Raw genomic sequence first — 16892 nt, 5'->3', positions numbered from 1 at the left:
GTACTTTATTCAATGAATTTTGGTACTTTGTGTTGCATTAGAATCAAATAAAAATTAAAAAAAATCCCAATATATACAAAAATGTCATGTTCTTTTTGATTTTACTCATTTAATTTACAATAAAATCCTATTAACATATTTGAATGCATTTGAAGCACTTCAGACTTCCATCACACAATGCAACTTACTCGAAGGACCAATATAAACAGTTTTTTATATATATATATATTTTTTTTTTATCTTTTAGTACATCACATACACCACACTATTTTAATCTGTTTTACATCATATGTAACTGGCATCTTGTGGCACTGACCTCTAGTCAATAGATACCCTTCACAATCAGGACTCAGAGAGGAATGTTCTTTTTTTAACGTGTACATTTGCATACATTTATTTACAGTTAAATAGCCATTTTCAAATTGTCATTGTGAGTTTCATTGCAACTGAAAATACCAAGTACATCTGTACATTATGCGACCGCTTGATCATCAGCACTCATTCTGCTTGACTTATCGGCTGCCTTTGACACAGTTAATCACCGTATCCTTCTCTCTATACTCGCTGACATGGGAATCTCCGGAGCTGCTCTCTCCTGGTTTGAATCCTACCTCACAGGACGCTCGTTTAACGTATCATGGCTTGGTCAGCTATCTGCACCACACCATCTCACCACAGGGGTCCCCCAGGGCTCAGTGCTGGGCCCCCTCCTCTTTGCTATCTACACCACCTCCTTGGGACAGATTATCCGTTCGCACGGCTTCTCATACCACTGCTATGCAGACGACACACAGCTCTATCTGTCCTTTCCACCTGACGACCCCCTGGTTTCAGCACGGATCTCAGATTGCCTTTCAGACATAGCTACATGGATGAAGGCACACCACCTCCAGCTGAACCTCTCAAAAACTGAACTGCTGGTCATCCCAGCTAAACCTACCATACACCACGACATCAACATCAAATTTGACTCCCTGTCTGTTTCACCGACCAGGAATGCAAGAAATCTAGGAGTTGTTCTCGACAACCAACTTAACTTCTCAGATCATGTTGCCTCAGTCGCCCGGTCATGCCGTTTCGCACTCTACAACATACGGAAAATCAGGACTTACTTGACTCAAGATGCTACCCAACTTCTGGTTCAGGCAATAGTCATCTCACGACTCGACTACTGCAATGCCCTCCTGACAGGTCTCCCAGCCTGCGCAGTGAAACCACTTCAGATGATCCAGAACGCGGCGGCGCGCCTGGTCTACAACCAACCCAAAAGGGCACATGTTACCCCGCTGCTCATCCAGCTACACTGGCTACCTATGGCGGCCCGCATCAAATTCACGTCTCTAACGCTTGCCTACAAAGTAGTCTCCGGTTCTGCTCCCACCTACTTGAATGCCCTCATACAGACTTACACTACCTCCAGACCGCTGCGCTCCTCTGACGAACGACGTCTAGCTCTACCACCGGTACGCTCAAGCCAATCCAAACTTTTCTCATCTGTTGTTCCTCGTTGGTGGAACACACTGCCAGTTCCTACAAGGGCAGGGACATCCTTTTCCACTTTCAAAAAACTCCTGAAGACCCAGCTTTTTAGAGAACATCTACTCTCATAGCAACACTTACAACAAGTCTTACTGATCCTAGCACTCACCAGCCGTTAAACTGACAAGTAACTGTTAAAATACAGCACTCACCAACGCACTTATTCTTACTGTACTCTAATGTGTTTTTTCTAAAACTGTCCTAAAATTGTGAGAATTGTTCTAAAACTTACTGTTTACCATGTTGTTAGTCGCTTTGGTTAAAAAAGCGTCAGCCAAATGTAATGTAATGTAATGTAATGTAACATTATGCTATTACTGTAGATCAATAGGTACAGAAAACCATCACTTCCAAATTAATCGATTACTGTGCTTTTACTAATGCAGTGGTCAGACTGGCACAGCCATCAGTAAACCAAAATGTGATATGGAAATTAATACAAAAAAAAGACAATGTAGCTATGAAGACTGTGGGATATTACTCATGAGAGAGAACATTATCATTATTGTTATATCATAACATAAACAAAATAAATTTAGTTTATAAATTATCTGAATGAATAAGAATGTACCAACACAGCATATGCCTCGTTCTGCTTTCACTGTGAATAGTGGATGGCTCTATCTTTAGACACATGACAGTAGGCTACTGTTAGTGACCAATGCCAAAATGTGACTAAAAGCTCAAATGGATTGATAATAAGTTTCTGTGTAGTCATAGCTTTTCAAATTGTCATGATCCTAGGGGACATAGCCATAGCATAAGCACAGTAAATAATATTGATGGACAAAGCAAGAATGGACTACGATCAGGGAAGTCATTGTCACACTTTTTTTACTCTAAACCTACATGCCTCCTACAGGAATATCATACAGTGCCTCTAAATCAGACAACCCAAGTGCAGACACATTTCTTAAGGCAAACAAAACTCAGATAAGCAGCTCACATGGTCACAATGTGATTGAATGCTCTTCTCCTGATAACAAAGTGGTTTTGTTTCAGTGAGAGGATCTCTTGTTTAGATCTGTTTCACTGATGATGGTCATAAAATAGGACACCACTGCATGCGTGAAGTCTTTACCGTGTACTCTCCATTGAAGTATACTCTCCATCACAGAAGAGAGATATGCTATGATCACTCTAACAAACACAGTCATTTGAAGGTGAACAGTATTCTGATGAACAAACCATACTGAGGTAGGTATATGCAAAACAATTGCACCGGAATGAAAATGATTTAAAAAACGAAACCATGAAACATGCCCAAAATATAACACCGGAGAGTAACATGAAGAGGATTTGAAGGCATGAACATTGACTGAACCTATTTCTCCATTTCTGTTATTTCTTGACATTTTGAAATAGTGGTTGCATTTTGAAAAGGTCTGCTATCAGGGTGCTTTATCATGTTAGGTAATAACAAAACAGCTCTAAAACAGACCTCATGGAGCCTGTTGTGACTATGCACACATTAAGTCATGCAGCCTGTTCCAACTATGAACATATTTAGGCATGTACAGGAGCTTTGACCACTATTCACATATTAAGTCATGCAGCCTGCAGGCTACAGATAGATAGATAGATAGATAGATAGATAGATACTTTATTTATTCTGGGGAATAATTTCCATCTCACATCAGTTTGCTATCTTGATGGTCTCTAATTAATTCGAGTTCCAGTCAGATGACTCCTTGTATTATGTTTTAATTTCAGCAGAATTAACTGCCATTAATTATATAGAAATGACAAAATGCCATCTGGTTACATCCAGCAAGACCATTTCCCATTTGTTGAGTGACTGACTGTATACCGAGTGACTATTACTTGCCAGACTTGTGTAGCTGAATAACATTATGTCATGACTGTCATATAATATACTACTACTACTATGACTACTACTACTACTACTACACTACTACTACTACTACTACATTTAATTTGTATAGCGCTTTTCAAGACACTCAGACATTTATGCTCTCTCTGCTGCTGATCCAGTCATTACATGCTGTGTCTGCAACAGTAAGTTGGCACCAATAGTTACATGCAGATAGATAGATACTTTATGGATCAAGGGCGCGGGAAGGGGGGTGCTGAGGGTGCTGCAGCACCCCCTGTTGGCAGGAGATAGATTTAAAAAAGATATTATATATATATTTTTAAATAATTACTAATTCGCTGTCTGACATTATTTATATTTTTGTATGTGAAATGAGGAGTCAAATAGCAAAAAATGGTTATGGATAGGTTCGAATATAGGCTACTAAAAATTAACAGTTACAGAGATCAACGTGAACGTGAGTCAGTTACTGTAAGAACCATAGCGTGGTTTCATCTATGTGATAGCGATCAAGTGTGTAGGCCTACGGTTGATATAGGCCTACATATGCTATGCGATTTACACGTTCAAAAAAACATGGATAAGCTGAAAGAAACTTTAAGTGTGTTTTACAGTTTTGCAAAAATAATAAATGCATAGCTAGTGAAATCATTTCACTATCCTAGTCGCTAAGATAGAAATTATTAGGACACATACTTGCTGTGGAGACGACACACTTTAGGCTATTCAGAAATTATTTGCGAGATCATTGCAGCCTGATTATTAGCCTATATTTTTAAAGCATCTCTGGTGTGGTTTTGACGATCAGAAAAGTAATTTTCCTTAGCTATACTGAAATAGGCTAACAATGTCAAGTGCGCTTCTGTGGGGGTTAGGGTGGGAGCCCAGGACTTTTCTAAAACTTCTCGCTATCACCCGCACACCGCACTAAAATGACGTATTTAGCAGTCAAAATCCTAAACATGTCCAGGGGGGGGGGGGGGGGTGTTGGATGTTCATCGAACATCCATTATTTTTGCTATTCAGCACCCCTGGTCAAAAATAGGTTCCCGCGCGCCTGTTATTGATCCCTAAGGGGAAATTCAAGTTCAAAGAAATTCATCCAAGATCGAGGCAGCTTGAGTGCATTCCTGTCTGAGGCGTTCCGACTTCCACAGTGCACAAGTAATGTCCTGTTTGGAGTGTCAATGGAATGGCCTATTTTCTTACTACTCAAGTTTCTATAGCAATAGCTTGTCTGGTCACACAGGTCATCCTCACAACTGCTCCTCTCAGTACCACATTCACACTTGAAACCCTTTTCTGTTACTGCTTCCAAACTCTGGAATAGTTTCCCATTGCACATCAGATTTTGTCCCACTAGAGGTTCTATTGAGGTTGAATTTATTTTATTTCTATGTATTCTTAACTTCTTTTATGTATTTTTTTACTTTCTTGGTTTTTAACAAAGTTTTATTTCTTTTTTAACCTCATTTGACCTTAAATTATTATGACCGCCTCGCTAGCGAAGCAGCGGTCATATAGGATTAGCCAGATTTTGTTTCCTTTCGGATTTATTTATTTATTTCTAGTAATTTTGTGTCAATGATTCCCAAGACACTAAAATGCCGGGCTGAACCTTGATGGGCATGTAGCCCCACAAGGATGACACAGAACCATTGATTTGGGTTCTGATCCGTCGCCACCCCCCCTGCACCGCACGCCCAAAAGGAAGGTAGGGCAGACCCAGTTTTGGTTTTTTCTTTTATCTTATTGTGTCATGTCTAATCTCACAAATTGTGAAGCACTTTGGGCCAACTCTGTTGTTTTTAAATTTGACTTGACTTGAATAGCAGCTGTATATTAAGTATATACTGTATTTGATGAGTGAAACAAAGGCTTGCCCCAATACTCCTGTGGCAGCAAGTGAGCGAGCTTGTGTTGACCTGTCTGTGGGTCTAAGGGGTACTTACTGTAAGTGCTGAGCAGGCTCTCGAACTGGGCCACCAGGCCTACCAGGTGCAGCTGCTGCAGGAAGCCCTTGTCCTCCAGCCCCGCATAGAGCCGCATCACAAAGCCACACGCCAACGCTGACAACTGGAGGAAGAAAACCCAAGAATATGTAAGCGGGCGTGTGCACACACGCACACACAGACACACACACACACACATTCACATAAAACATCGTGCTTACACAAACCAGCAACTAGACACAGCACCATTAGTGGTTTCTGGACATGTATGATACAATCTTTGAATTCAAACTACAAACATTTTGTGGTTTCTACCAGTTGACAAACTTCCACCAAGGTCTTGGATAATTATTTTGATCAATGTCCATGATGTTTACCTCAAAAGCTAACTACCAAGGAAAACTCCTTCCTGGCTATGGTTAAATTAATTTGCAACATGAATAATATTATGTAACTAGAGAATGTAATTCCAGGGAATTACGAGTGCATGAAAATAAAGCTAGGACAGACATAGCATAGCTTAATAAAAGTTGATAGTTTAGAAGTAGACAGTATAAAAGTTGAATGTAGATAGTTTAAAAGTTGTTAATAGACATATAGTTTAATGGATGTTGATACACATAGTTTCATGAATGTTGAAAGTCTAAAAATGAAATGTAGATAGTTTAAAAGTTGTTGATGTTTGCCACTATGATTGTGTGTGTGTGCCTTAGAAAAAGCATGTTCAACAAGTTTAGTTTCCTAAAGCATGTTTAACAAGTTCAGGCTCTGAATCTGCAGCAAGATAAAACAGACAAACAAATAGTGAAAGCATGTAGCAAAGTGTCTGAAACTCCTTGCGGGGCATCAGCAGGGGATGATGCAACAAGGCAGTGGCGGTGTCAGGTGACCTCACTCTAGTTTAAAGGAACTATGTGGAAGTCTGTAGGCTTGGAGTTGTCACAGGTGAACACAGCTACAAGGCACTCTTCTAATTAGTTGCACTGTATTTAAAACAGTGGCCACACTTGGTACAATGTGGTATCACAAGAGAGCGGGCCCAGCACCAGCTGATCTGCATGTTAAAGGGGAACTATGCAGTTTGTTTACCTTAATTTACCTTAAAGGAACCATATGTAAGATTGTGGCCAAAACTGGTACTGCAATCACTTTCAAAATACTGAAGAGCGATGTATTCCCTCCCCCTCCCCCCTGACTCGAGGTTGCCAACCCTGATGGCGAAACACTACTGACTTCGTGATTAGTAGATAGGTGGAGGGTGGCGCATCAGGCCAAAACACAACATGACATGACAAAACACAACATCAACATCAGTTGAGGGCTGCAACTTCACTTTTTAAATGACAATATCCTGGCCGGACTACTGTTGTCAGTGATATAAGTATTTGAAATGAACATGATTTCTTAATGTCTAGTGACATATCAGGGCCATTTTATGATTAATTGAAATATTTTTCTTACATACGGTTCCTTTAACTAAACAGCTTCGGAGTCATTGGAATAGTTATATGACTTTTTCTGGGGTGAATGGTGGCCAACTTTGGGCCGGCGGGCTACCGGCCTCAGAGTCAGAAAGTCTTGCGGTCTCGCGAGGTAACAAATTGCTTTACTGCACTACAAACATACATGCCAGGCACCGGCTAGAACAAGGTAGCGATGGAGTTTCTCAGACATTCTGCAGAAAAACTGTGAGCAAAAAGCGAGAAAACAGAGAAGATATTGCCAAAACTGCATAGGGTCCCTTTACTGCATTGGGAAATTTGCCCCATTAAGAAAAATCCATCCTCTCTAGTAAGATCAGGACAACAGTTTATTTTTTCTCTTCAGTGATGGGAACTTCGCTTGCAGAAGTTAGAGAGTAGTTGACCTTCTTACTGACAAATCTTCTTCGTATAAGTATGCTTACTTGCTAAGCCCAAGCTTAACATGTCCACCCTATCGGGACCAAATATGCTGGAAGTGATTTGAATACAAATTACAGAATATTGTAGGAGCAGTACTATTAGACTTTAGTGCTGCCTTTGTGATCGATCACAGATTACTATTGAAGAAACTTAAGTGTTATGGCTTTACTCCATCTGTCATAGCATGGATCGAAAGTTACCTAACCAAAAAGTCTCTCAAAGGCACGGCATTTACAATGTGGGATTCCGCAGGGCTCTTCACTAGGACCACTGCTCTTCTCCATTTTTACAAATGATCTCCCACTTGTTTGTAAAAAAGCCTGTGTGCCTATGTATGCAGATGATATAACACTCTATATGTCTGCACAAACAGTTGAGGAAATCACATCAGCCCTCAACAAAGAGTTGCAGGAGGTTTTCACATGGATCTCTGATAACAAACTTGTCCTGAACATATCGAAAACCAAGAGCATTGCATTTGGAACAAAACACTCATTAAGCTCTAAACCCCAGCTGAATCTGGTACTGAACAACGTTGCTGTTGAGCAAGTACAAAAAACAAAGCTTCTGGGGGTAACTTTAGACTGTAAATTATCATGGTCAAGACATATAGATTTACTGGCACAAAAGATGGGGAGGAATATACTGTATCTGTAGTCAAAAGATGCTCTTCTTTTTTAACACCTCATCTGACCATACAGGTCCTGCACACCCTTGTACTGTCACACCTAGACTACTGCTTGGTGATCTGGTCAGGTACCACAAAAATGAATCTAGGGAAGCTTCAACGGGTACAAAATAGAGCAGCTAGGCTTGCCCTTAAATCCACTCAGAGAGTCAACATAAATAACATGCATGACCAACTCTCCTGGCTAACAGTTGATGTGAAGTTGAAAGCATCCCTTCTTTCTTTCATAAAAAAACATTAATACATTAAACAAACCCGACTGTTTGTTTAGGCAGCTCACACTTAGCTCTAATGTGCACACATACCCTACCAGACATGCCACTAATGGTAACTACACAATTCCAACAATCAAAACAAACTCAAAGCAACGCACAGTACTATGTAGAGCTATGGTTGAATGGAACTCCCTTCCAGATCAGATATCAAAAATTCAGAATAAAGCTAGGTTCAAAAAACAAGTAAAGCGACACCTCGTGGCTGATTGCACTGAATCCTAGTATGTACTACTGAATTTTACTTTTGTTTACTCATTTATTCTTTTCCTTTTTTGTCATCTTATCTTTTGTTTATGTTGTCTTTTTGTGTGTTTTTGTGTGTTTCGTTTTTGTTTGTTGATGGTTTAGTGATTCATTCTTTTCCTGTCTTTCTTTTGTTTGTTTTCATATCTGTTGTCTTGCATGTTGATGTTTTGTTTGTTATATGTAGTGTGTGGACCCCAGGAAAAGTATCTATTCTTTTCCTGCTTTTATATCTGTTGTCTTGTATGTTGGTTTCTTGTTTGTTATATGTTGTGTGTGGACCCCAGGAAGAGTAGCTGACGTTTTCTGCATCAGCTAATGGGGATCCAAATAATATTACAATCACAATCACAATATTTCATAATATGCAGGTATAACTATATCAAAGTCTCTTCTACAACAAGTCTAGATAGTGAACAAATGATAGTTTGTTGTGAGTAAAAAACTTTAACTTAAGGTGAAAATGTCCACCCTATCATCGTCCACCCTGTCATAAATCAGAATATTGTTCCATTATTATCTGAAAATAGGTGTATTTTATAGGTAATCTATGGCAATTGTAAGGGCTGAATGGCACTCTTCTGTGATATTCACCCTCCTATGCCAAGTTGTTTTTGGTGAAGTTTGTCTGCAGGCAGGATTATGTTACTAGGCTGATTTTCAAGAAACTTGATCCAGAGATTCCCACGGCCCAAAGGCATACACAATTTTCCATTAAGATTGGTCAACTTTTTTTAAAGTATATTTTCTGGGCTTTTTGCATTTATTTGGACTGGACGCGGAAGACAGACAGGAAGTGAGTGGGAGAGAGAGAGAGATGGAGTGGGATTGGGACATGACCGCAGGTCGGACTCAAACCTGGGTCCCCGTGGGTGCCTGGACCCGTTCATGGTATGAACTTTTAAACATTGTCTGTTTATTTTCAGTGCAATCTAAGAACACAGTTGAACTAAAATAAAGTAAAATAGCAGGCACATGAGCATGGAATGGAACGGTCTTGCCGTGGCTACTAATTTACTACAGATGTTAAATGCCCTTAATGACTGTGGTCTGCTGCCATTAGGGCTGTCACTTATGTCTCAAAAATCGAACAGGATTTTTTCACAAAAGTGTTCATTGAATCGATTGTAAAATCGATTTTTTATGTCTAAAGACGTTTCCATTTTCAACGCCAAATATAGGCCAATCCACAAACAACTGCAGGACCAACGTAAAGAGGGCGCTTGTAGACGCAAGCCAGCAATATTTCTGATGATTTATTGGCGTGAAGTTTCGTGCACAATGACAAACAGAAGTGCAACATTCTCGAAAACCAGTAAGCCGAGTGGACTGCCATTACATCAGTGACATGACTGCATGCTTCAACCTAGCTGTGTCTGTGTTTACGATTAGAAATGTCAAACAAATTTCGCCTACGTACTGTAGAACTCGATTGCACAGTTTGCGTAGCCTACCGCTTTGTTCTTCTCCATAGTTTGATATACCAAAAATCCGAAGTACTTCCACATCGAACTCCTCAAGTTATTAGGGCCCATCACTCGTCTCTCTACATGTCGCACAGGTTGATCGCGTTGTCCTCCATTTTTTGGCAAAACACGAGCAGCATAGCAGCTGATTGAAACAGCTGTTCCCGGTGCGTAAAATTGGTGGTAATTTTCTTTTTAGCGTTCGCAATGCTTTCTGCACTTCGGAATTATTTTATATTTGGTTAAAATCGATTCCCTATTTTAGTTTTCGAAACTTGTGTTGTTTGGTCCAATCGATTGTGCAATCGATTTTCGAACGTAAAGTGACAGCCCTAGTTGCCATTTACTGTACTGTACTGTAACTGACCTGCAAAGGATATACAAATTCTCACACATATGGGTCATCTTTATCTGCCTCAGTAAAGCCCTGTTAGGCAATGTATTTATTCGATCTTTATAAGATATCTTCTTTGTCTATTTATCCTAAACATAGTTATGCTCAATTTAACATTGATATTTTTCAACCATTTTCTTATGTTTCTTCATTTCAACTCCTAAGAAAATACCCAGTTCAACGTAACATCATAAAATACTCCTTTGCTATTCTTTTGGTCCTTCTATTTATTTCACTGAGACAAATGTGAGCAGTAGTATGAATTTCACTGTGTCTGAGGTGTGACTGTGTTACTGTTTAAGCAAGGTACAGTCAGGGATTAAATAAAACATGTTTAAGGTCAACACAGAACTACAGTGTTCCCTCTGAGTGTTACCCTCAGTGGTATCTACAGTATATAACTGCAGTGAATATTTGCATTTGCAAATCATTAACAGGAAAAAAGCAAACAGGAAAAAGGTGGATCATAAGCAGGCAAAGCCCACTGGCTGCCTTGCATGCCAACTCCTTTGAGGGGATCTGACCTACCGCCTGACTGAACACTACGTCACGCCTCTGCTGGAGGAAGAGGCCCTGAGGGATGCTGCACACTGCCTCCTGCAGGAGGACGAAGGTCATGGATTTCTGAGCCCGGTCGCCCACCTCAGTCACACACTCCTTCAGGGAGGCCACCAGTGGAGACAACTGCTCACGCCACTCACCTGCTGCAGAGACATAGAAAGAGAAGCAAAAGAAAACCACAGACAGAATCAAATGGAGAGATGGAGAGAAGGATCACTTTTCTCTGGAGTATTTTGACTAGTACATTAACACTGAGCTACTAACCTGAAATAAATACCAACAACAGTCCAGTTGGCACTTATAAAACATTTTGGCAGTGTGCTGCAACCCGAAACACCGAACTACGTAGTGCGTAACCAAGATGGTTAGTCTGAACAACCGGTGCGTTCATTTGAAGATGATGCCAAAAACATGTCTCATAACATACAAAAGAATGGCATAGTGTAGCTTTCAAATTATCTTTTTATCACAGAAAAACAACTATAAATACATTGGCAAAAATGCAGGAGGTCACTGCTCAGTGGAATAGAACAGCATTACATCATTAGAAATACAGAGGGATGATTCTCAAGATTCTCAATTTCTCCATTGTGTGTGTGTGTGTGTGTGTGTGTGTGTGTGTGTGTGTGTGTGTGTGTGTGTGTGTGTGTGTGTGTGTGTGTGTGTGTGTGTGTGTGTGTGTACAGCTGCAACTTATCACATTGTGGCTTATTTGTGGTATGAGCAAATTGGTAAGAAAGTACAGCGACAGTAAACACAAAGTCCAATTGTTAATATTAGTTGAAATGAAAGAGGAGGAAGCTCGTTTATCACTCATGTTGTAAAAACTTCCAGGACAAGTTTTAACACAGCGGTAGGAACAAATCAAATGTGTGTTGTTTTAAGATGGTTTAGGGACTGTTCGGTATTTATGGAATGGACCACTGGAGGAAAATAGGGGAGGGCCATGTCTTTTTTCTATTTTTTGTCAAGGGGAGGGTCACCCAACATTTTTTACAAGTAGTCCAGTGAGTGTTTGAGGAGTTGCTGGCACACTATGAAGACAAGTGTGTCTTGGATATGGATTTTGGCTTCGAACTGTAGAGAAACAATCGAGAAACAATTGAAAAAGAATGGTTCCGGGACTGCATACTAAATCCTGAATATGGGATACCAGTTTTAATACTAGACAACAGCCAAGCAGTGAATTATATTTAGGAGGGGGGGTAAAATAAAGGCCTCGCTCTGTGGCTTCTGAGTGGAGAGACTGAACGTCCTCTAGAGGGCGCTAGCAAAGATTCTAGAGTGAATGTGCCATTATGTACTCTTTTAATATCCTTTCGGTCCCGGCGATTATTTGTGAAATTGTGCAAACAACAGCCTTTTCAAGGCATTTGAGAAGAAAGGAGTGGTACCATGTAAGCTCCCAAATTGACGCTTGTCTGAGAAATGTAGTTTTGGATAATGTTCAGCTTCGACAGCTTTACCTATAATATTACATGCTAAAATATACAAAGCCTACTGACGAGTCCATAGCAACCAGTTCATGTGTTGAATTTGTTATTACCCAGTGTGCTTTGTTGAATGGTCTCAATGTTGTATTGTTTTATTTCATGTGAATACTAGTTTACTAGAGGAGTAACTTGCAGGAAGATAATTTTTATAATTTTATAATTTATTATATTATAAAAAAAAAAAACGTGGCTATCTGTACATCTTTGCCAAGCGCAAACCAGTACAGAAGGCATCAATAAATTGTAGGGGAAGGTCATGCCTCTTTTCCCTATAATATTGGAGGGTCATAGAAAAATGTATTGCTGGAGAAGGGAGAGTCACGTCTATTTTGACTAAAGATCCCAGAACTCCTCCGGTAGCCTCTTATAGATGACACTTGTGAGTGACTTAGACTTGAGTTTACTTTTGAATGATTTTAGCAAGAAATGCTGATCCTTTTAACTTGAGAATTGTCCATGCGAATAAGATAAGAAAACTTAATTGTCTATTAAATGTAAACATAACAAACAGAGTACATGAAATACACACAATAAATCACATAAACTATGCTATGTCTCTGTTCAGGATTGTCAAAGCAGAGGACACAAATGATTTATTGTAAAGGGTCGTTCACACCAGGAACGATAACTATAACCATAATAACGATGAAAGCGTCCACACTTACAAATGATAAGAAAAGTCTACAATGAACAATGGAAAACTAACTAGAATATAATTGAATGTCATATATGTGCAATGTTTTCGCTCTATAAGTGAAATTGAAATTGGATGACTAATGATAAAACCAGTGAAAAGAAATGTATACATTCATTTATACTGTGGTTTTTCAACACATATGCATATACAGCATACACTATATATGATGCATTGAGGATGTCACTGAGTCAGGCAGAGCATTGGTAAGCTGAGACAGTTAGTGGATTTTAGGCACTCCGTGTTGCTGTGTGTGTATGGTATTGGCCTTGTGGTGCATCTCTCTGCTACCTCCTCTAAAGCCTCTGTCCCTGCATGGACAATGCTGACATTTAAAGCAAGCAACTCTCAGTGGACTTAAAAAGAGGTTGGTGGGAACTGGAAAGACACTGTGCGTCAACAGACAGACTGTAATACACGCTTACAGCCACTAGTGGTCAGTGGTGTCTACTAAATCCACCAAAATCAAACCACAGTCTTTAGATGGGTCCTCATGTGAGAAGAAAAGTGAGAAAAACTGAGAGACTAAGAACATCAGAGGGGTATTCCAGAAAGGAGGTTTAACAAACACTGAGATAAAACTTAACCTCTGGGTTGTCTGAACCTGTGGCGACTAAACCTGAGCTGTCGGTTCCAAAACACCGGTTACCAGTTAGTTCAATTAACCCTGTGTTAGATAACCTAGAGTTGTGCGCGTTCACGGCGAACTTATAAAGGCATCATCTATTGAGAGTCGAAACCATGAGTAAAACCGGAGAAACGAAGAGCACCGTATTTTTCTAAGGCGGGGTAGCAAAGTTCTCCTCGAGGCTTACGAGGAGGAGAGAACTGTAATAACTAAAAAAAGAGCAATATTTAAGCGTCTGCCTCCGAGACCTTGCTTGGCAGAGAATAGCCTAACTGACCGTGTAAATGCGTACGTTTAGGATATCCCGTTTAATGTCAAAAGCACAATTAAATAATTCAGTGGACATCACGTAGCCTATTGTATTGACTGCTTTGAATGATGCTTTCTTAAACTAGCCTACCTTGTCACAGATTGAGTGGGCCATAGTTAAACTTTTGCGCTCCATCATCGAAAGGGTGAAGAATGTCGGAAGGCATGGGTATTGGACACATTTCGGTGCACATTTGGAAAATTGAATAAGTGATGCTGACCTGCCAGTTGGTGAAACTACACTTTAATGATCCTCGTGGGTTTGTGTCCAGGAAAACACACATTTGTGTGTGTGTGTGTGTGTGTGTGTGTGTTTGGGTACATGTTTTACTTGGTGTGAGTGCGTATTTGTGTGTGCGGTCACACACGCCTGAACTCGTTTCATTCCCACCTGTCCAGTCAGGCTTAACCGTAGACTGTATATATATGGGCTTAACACATCTGGATCTTATCAGTGCACTGGTCTCTGGTAATTATGGAGGTGGAAAGATAAAGGCTGACAAATGTGTCATCTCTCAAGCTATACTTCTCTGCTATGTATGCTCTCTGCCCCCCCCCCTCTCTCTCTGTCTCCCCCCTCTCTCCCTCTCTCTCTCTTTCCCTCCCTCCCTCCCTCTCTCTCTCTCTGTCCTCCCTTATGCCTGACCTGTGGGAGTGTGTGCATGCCCTCATATCTTACGGCTGGCTTGTGTGTGGAAGAATGGCGGGCTCTCTAATTTCTGTGAGTGTCTGCACACAGACTCCGCTGCCAGGACAGACACAAGGGACTGGAAGTCGACAGAGACAGATGGCTGGAGACAAAAAGATGGCAAGAGAAAGGAGGAGTGAAAGAGAGGAGAGAAAATGGGAGAGACCACTAGTGATACACATACACACACACACACACACACACACACACACACACACCACAAACACACACACTCACACACACACACCACAAACACACAGACACACACACACACACACACACACACACACACACACACACACACACACACACACACAGACACACACCACAAACACACAGACACACACACACACACACACACACACACACACACACACAAAGTGCCCTTCTCTTTACTTCTCGACCAAAGTGCAGAAACTGTGCTGTAATGAGCTTGACTCAGAGAGATGGTGCTCCGTGGAGGTGCTCTTCAGAGGACCTCCATCAGTTTCAGGCTCTCTCTGTTGCAGTGGCCTGCTGGGTCATCCGCCCAGCGAGGGGCGCTCTGATGGAGTCCCTGTCTCTGATGCTCCACTGACGCCCAACAGCCGTGAAGGTCAAGTGGCTTTGCCATGAAAGACGCTAACACAGAACGCTTGGGGGAGAGCCCATTTTTAGAATGCTGGACCAAGGATTTAAAAGCTAGTTGTGTGTTTCACACCTCACTACTAGGGCAGCGTGAGGTGTGTGTGTGTGTGTGTGTTTGTCTGTGCGTGTGTTTGTCTGTCTGTGTGTGTCTGTGTATGTTTGTTTGTCTGTGTGTGTGTGTGTGTGTGTGTGTGTGTGTGTGTGTGTGTGTGTGTGTGTGTGTTTGCGTTTTTGTCTGTGTCTGTTTCTCTGTGTGTGTGTGTGTGTGTGTGTGTGTTTGCGTCTTTGTCTGTGTCTGTTTCTCTCTGTGTGTGTGTGTGTGTGTGTGCGCTGACGGGCTGGTGCACACATACTGGGGTTGTGTGAGGTGATGACGTCAGCGAGCGCCTGGTCTGGTGTGGACTCCTGGTTGTTGTTGTCCTGCTCCTGCAGCTTGTCCACCAGGGCGATCACACAGTTGAGACTCTTGGCCACATTTGCCCACACCCTGTCCTAGAGGAACCAAAACTACAGTCAGAAGAGCTTTCCTTGCTACAATAGACAGACACAGACAGACACACACACACACACACACACACACACACGCACACACACACACACAGAGAAACAGACACAGACAAAGACGCAAACACACACACAGACACACACTAACAACCAAAAGTTCTAACAACCAAATGTGTTTAGTCTTTCTTACACAGGCCACCTAACCTTTGGTCTCTCTTTAACATATTTGTTTATACACAAACTATCTACAATAAAGAAATGGACACTCACAAGCCAGTAGCTGAATGCTACCCCATCCTCTGTTGACATAGAGACAGCAATCATGCAGATAAAACACTATGCCGCGCTCTCTGATGCTTATTAGTGTTGTGTGTTGGCTTCAGGGAAAAACTCACTAAATAAAAGAGTTTGTGTTGACGTTCAGAATGTTTAATTGATGTTCCACTTCAGCACTTTCGTTCACAGGGTTATTTTTCTGTTCACTTTCACACTGCATAGCGAGCAAAAAGCTGCTTTATCCCCAAACACACTGCGTCTTTCATTCCAAAAGGTCATGCGCACATTGTCAGTGACAGGTGTGGCACACGGGCATAGCAACCATTGTTAAGTCCATGCTCCTCTCTCTCCTTGCAGCTGTGAGGGGGCCAACCCTTACGGTTTCAGAACAGCTTCTTCTGACCGCTCTACAAGCTCTCTCCAATGGCAGTAAGAAGTAATTAGTGTTCCCATAGCAATAACCAGCCTAGAAAAGCTTTTCTTTGTCTTTTAGTGTTTGTGTGTGTGTGTGTGTGTGTGTGTGTGTGTGTGTGTGTGTGTGTGCGTGTGTGTGTATGTACTGTATGTGTGTGTGTTTGTGAGAGTGGGCTGAAGCTTGTGTCATTGATTGGAGACTGGAGACCCACTGGCTTTCAGCTCTCTAATCTTCTGCTGCACCACTATACACTAACTGCCAGACGGATGGTCACCAGCTCACTGTGTTCTTTGGTCCATTCTCTTTCTCTCTCTCTCTCTCTCTCTCTCCCGATCTCTCCATTTCACTGCCGGTTTTTCTAGCTACTGTGTGTCGAACAGTCCCTCTGTGGCACTTCTG

General features: G+C 41.3%; 1 protein-coding gene across 16 annotated transcripts in view; it reads right to left on the bottom strand.

Moving 5' to 3' along the window:
• The window catches only part of inpp4b (inositol polyphosphate-4-phosphatase type II B), a 159889-nt gene that overhangs the window by 19661 nt on the left and 123336 nt on the right, over nt 1-16892 (bottom strand). For 13 of the 16 annotated variants that reach the window (XM_042057490.1, XM_042057480.1, XM_042057536.1 and 10 more), the window contains 3 exons: nt 15652-15790; nt 10827-11002; nt 5329-5452 (listed from right to left, as the gene is read on the bottom strand). In XM_042057490.1, the coding sequence (XP_041913424.1) occupies nt 5329-5452; nt 10827-11002; nt 15652-15790 (439 nt within the window). The remainder of the gene's footprint in view (nt 1-5328; nt 5453-10826; nt 11003-15651; nt 15791-16892) is intronic. The other 3 variants (XM_042057498.1, XM_042057508.1, XM_042057528.1) reach the window with 1 other exon arrangement.

This window comes from Alosa sapidissima, chromosome 1, assembly GCF_018492685.1.
Source record: "Alosa sapidissima isolate fAloSap1 chromosome 1, fAloSap1.pri, whole genome shotgun sequence".
In the NCBI taxonomy this organism is placed as follows: Eukaryota; Metazoa; Chordata; class Actinopteri; order Clupeiformes; family Clupeidae; genus Alosa; species Alosa sapidissima.
Note: the sequence above shows the minus strand (reverse complement) of the source record. Positions and strands in the feature narration are given on the sequence as shown.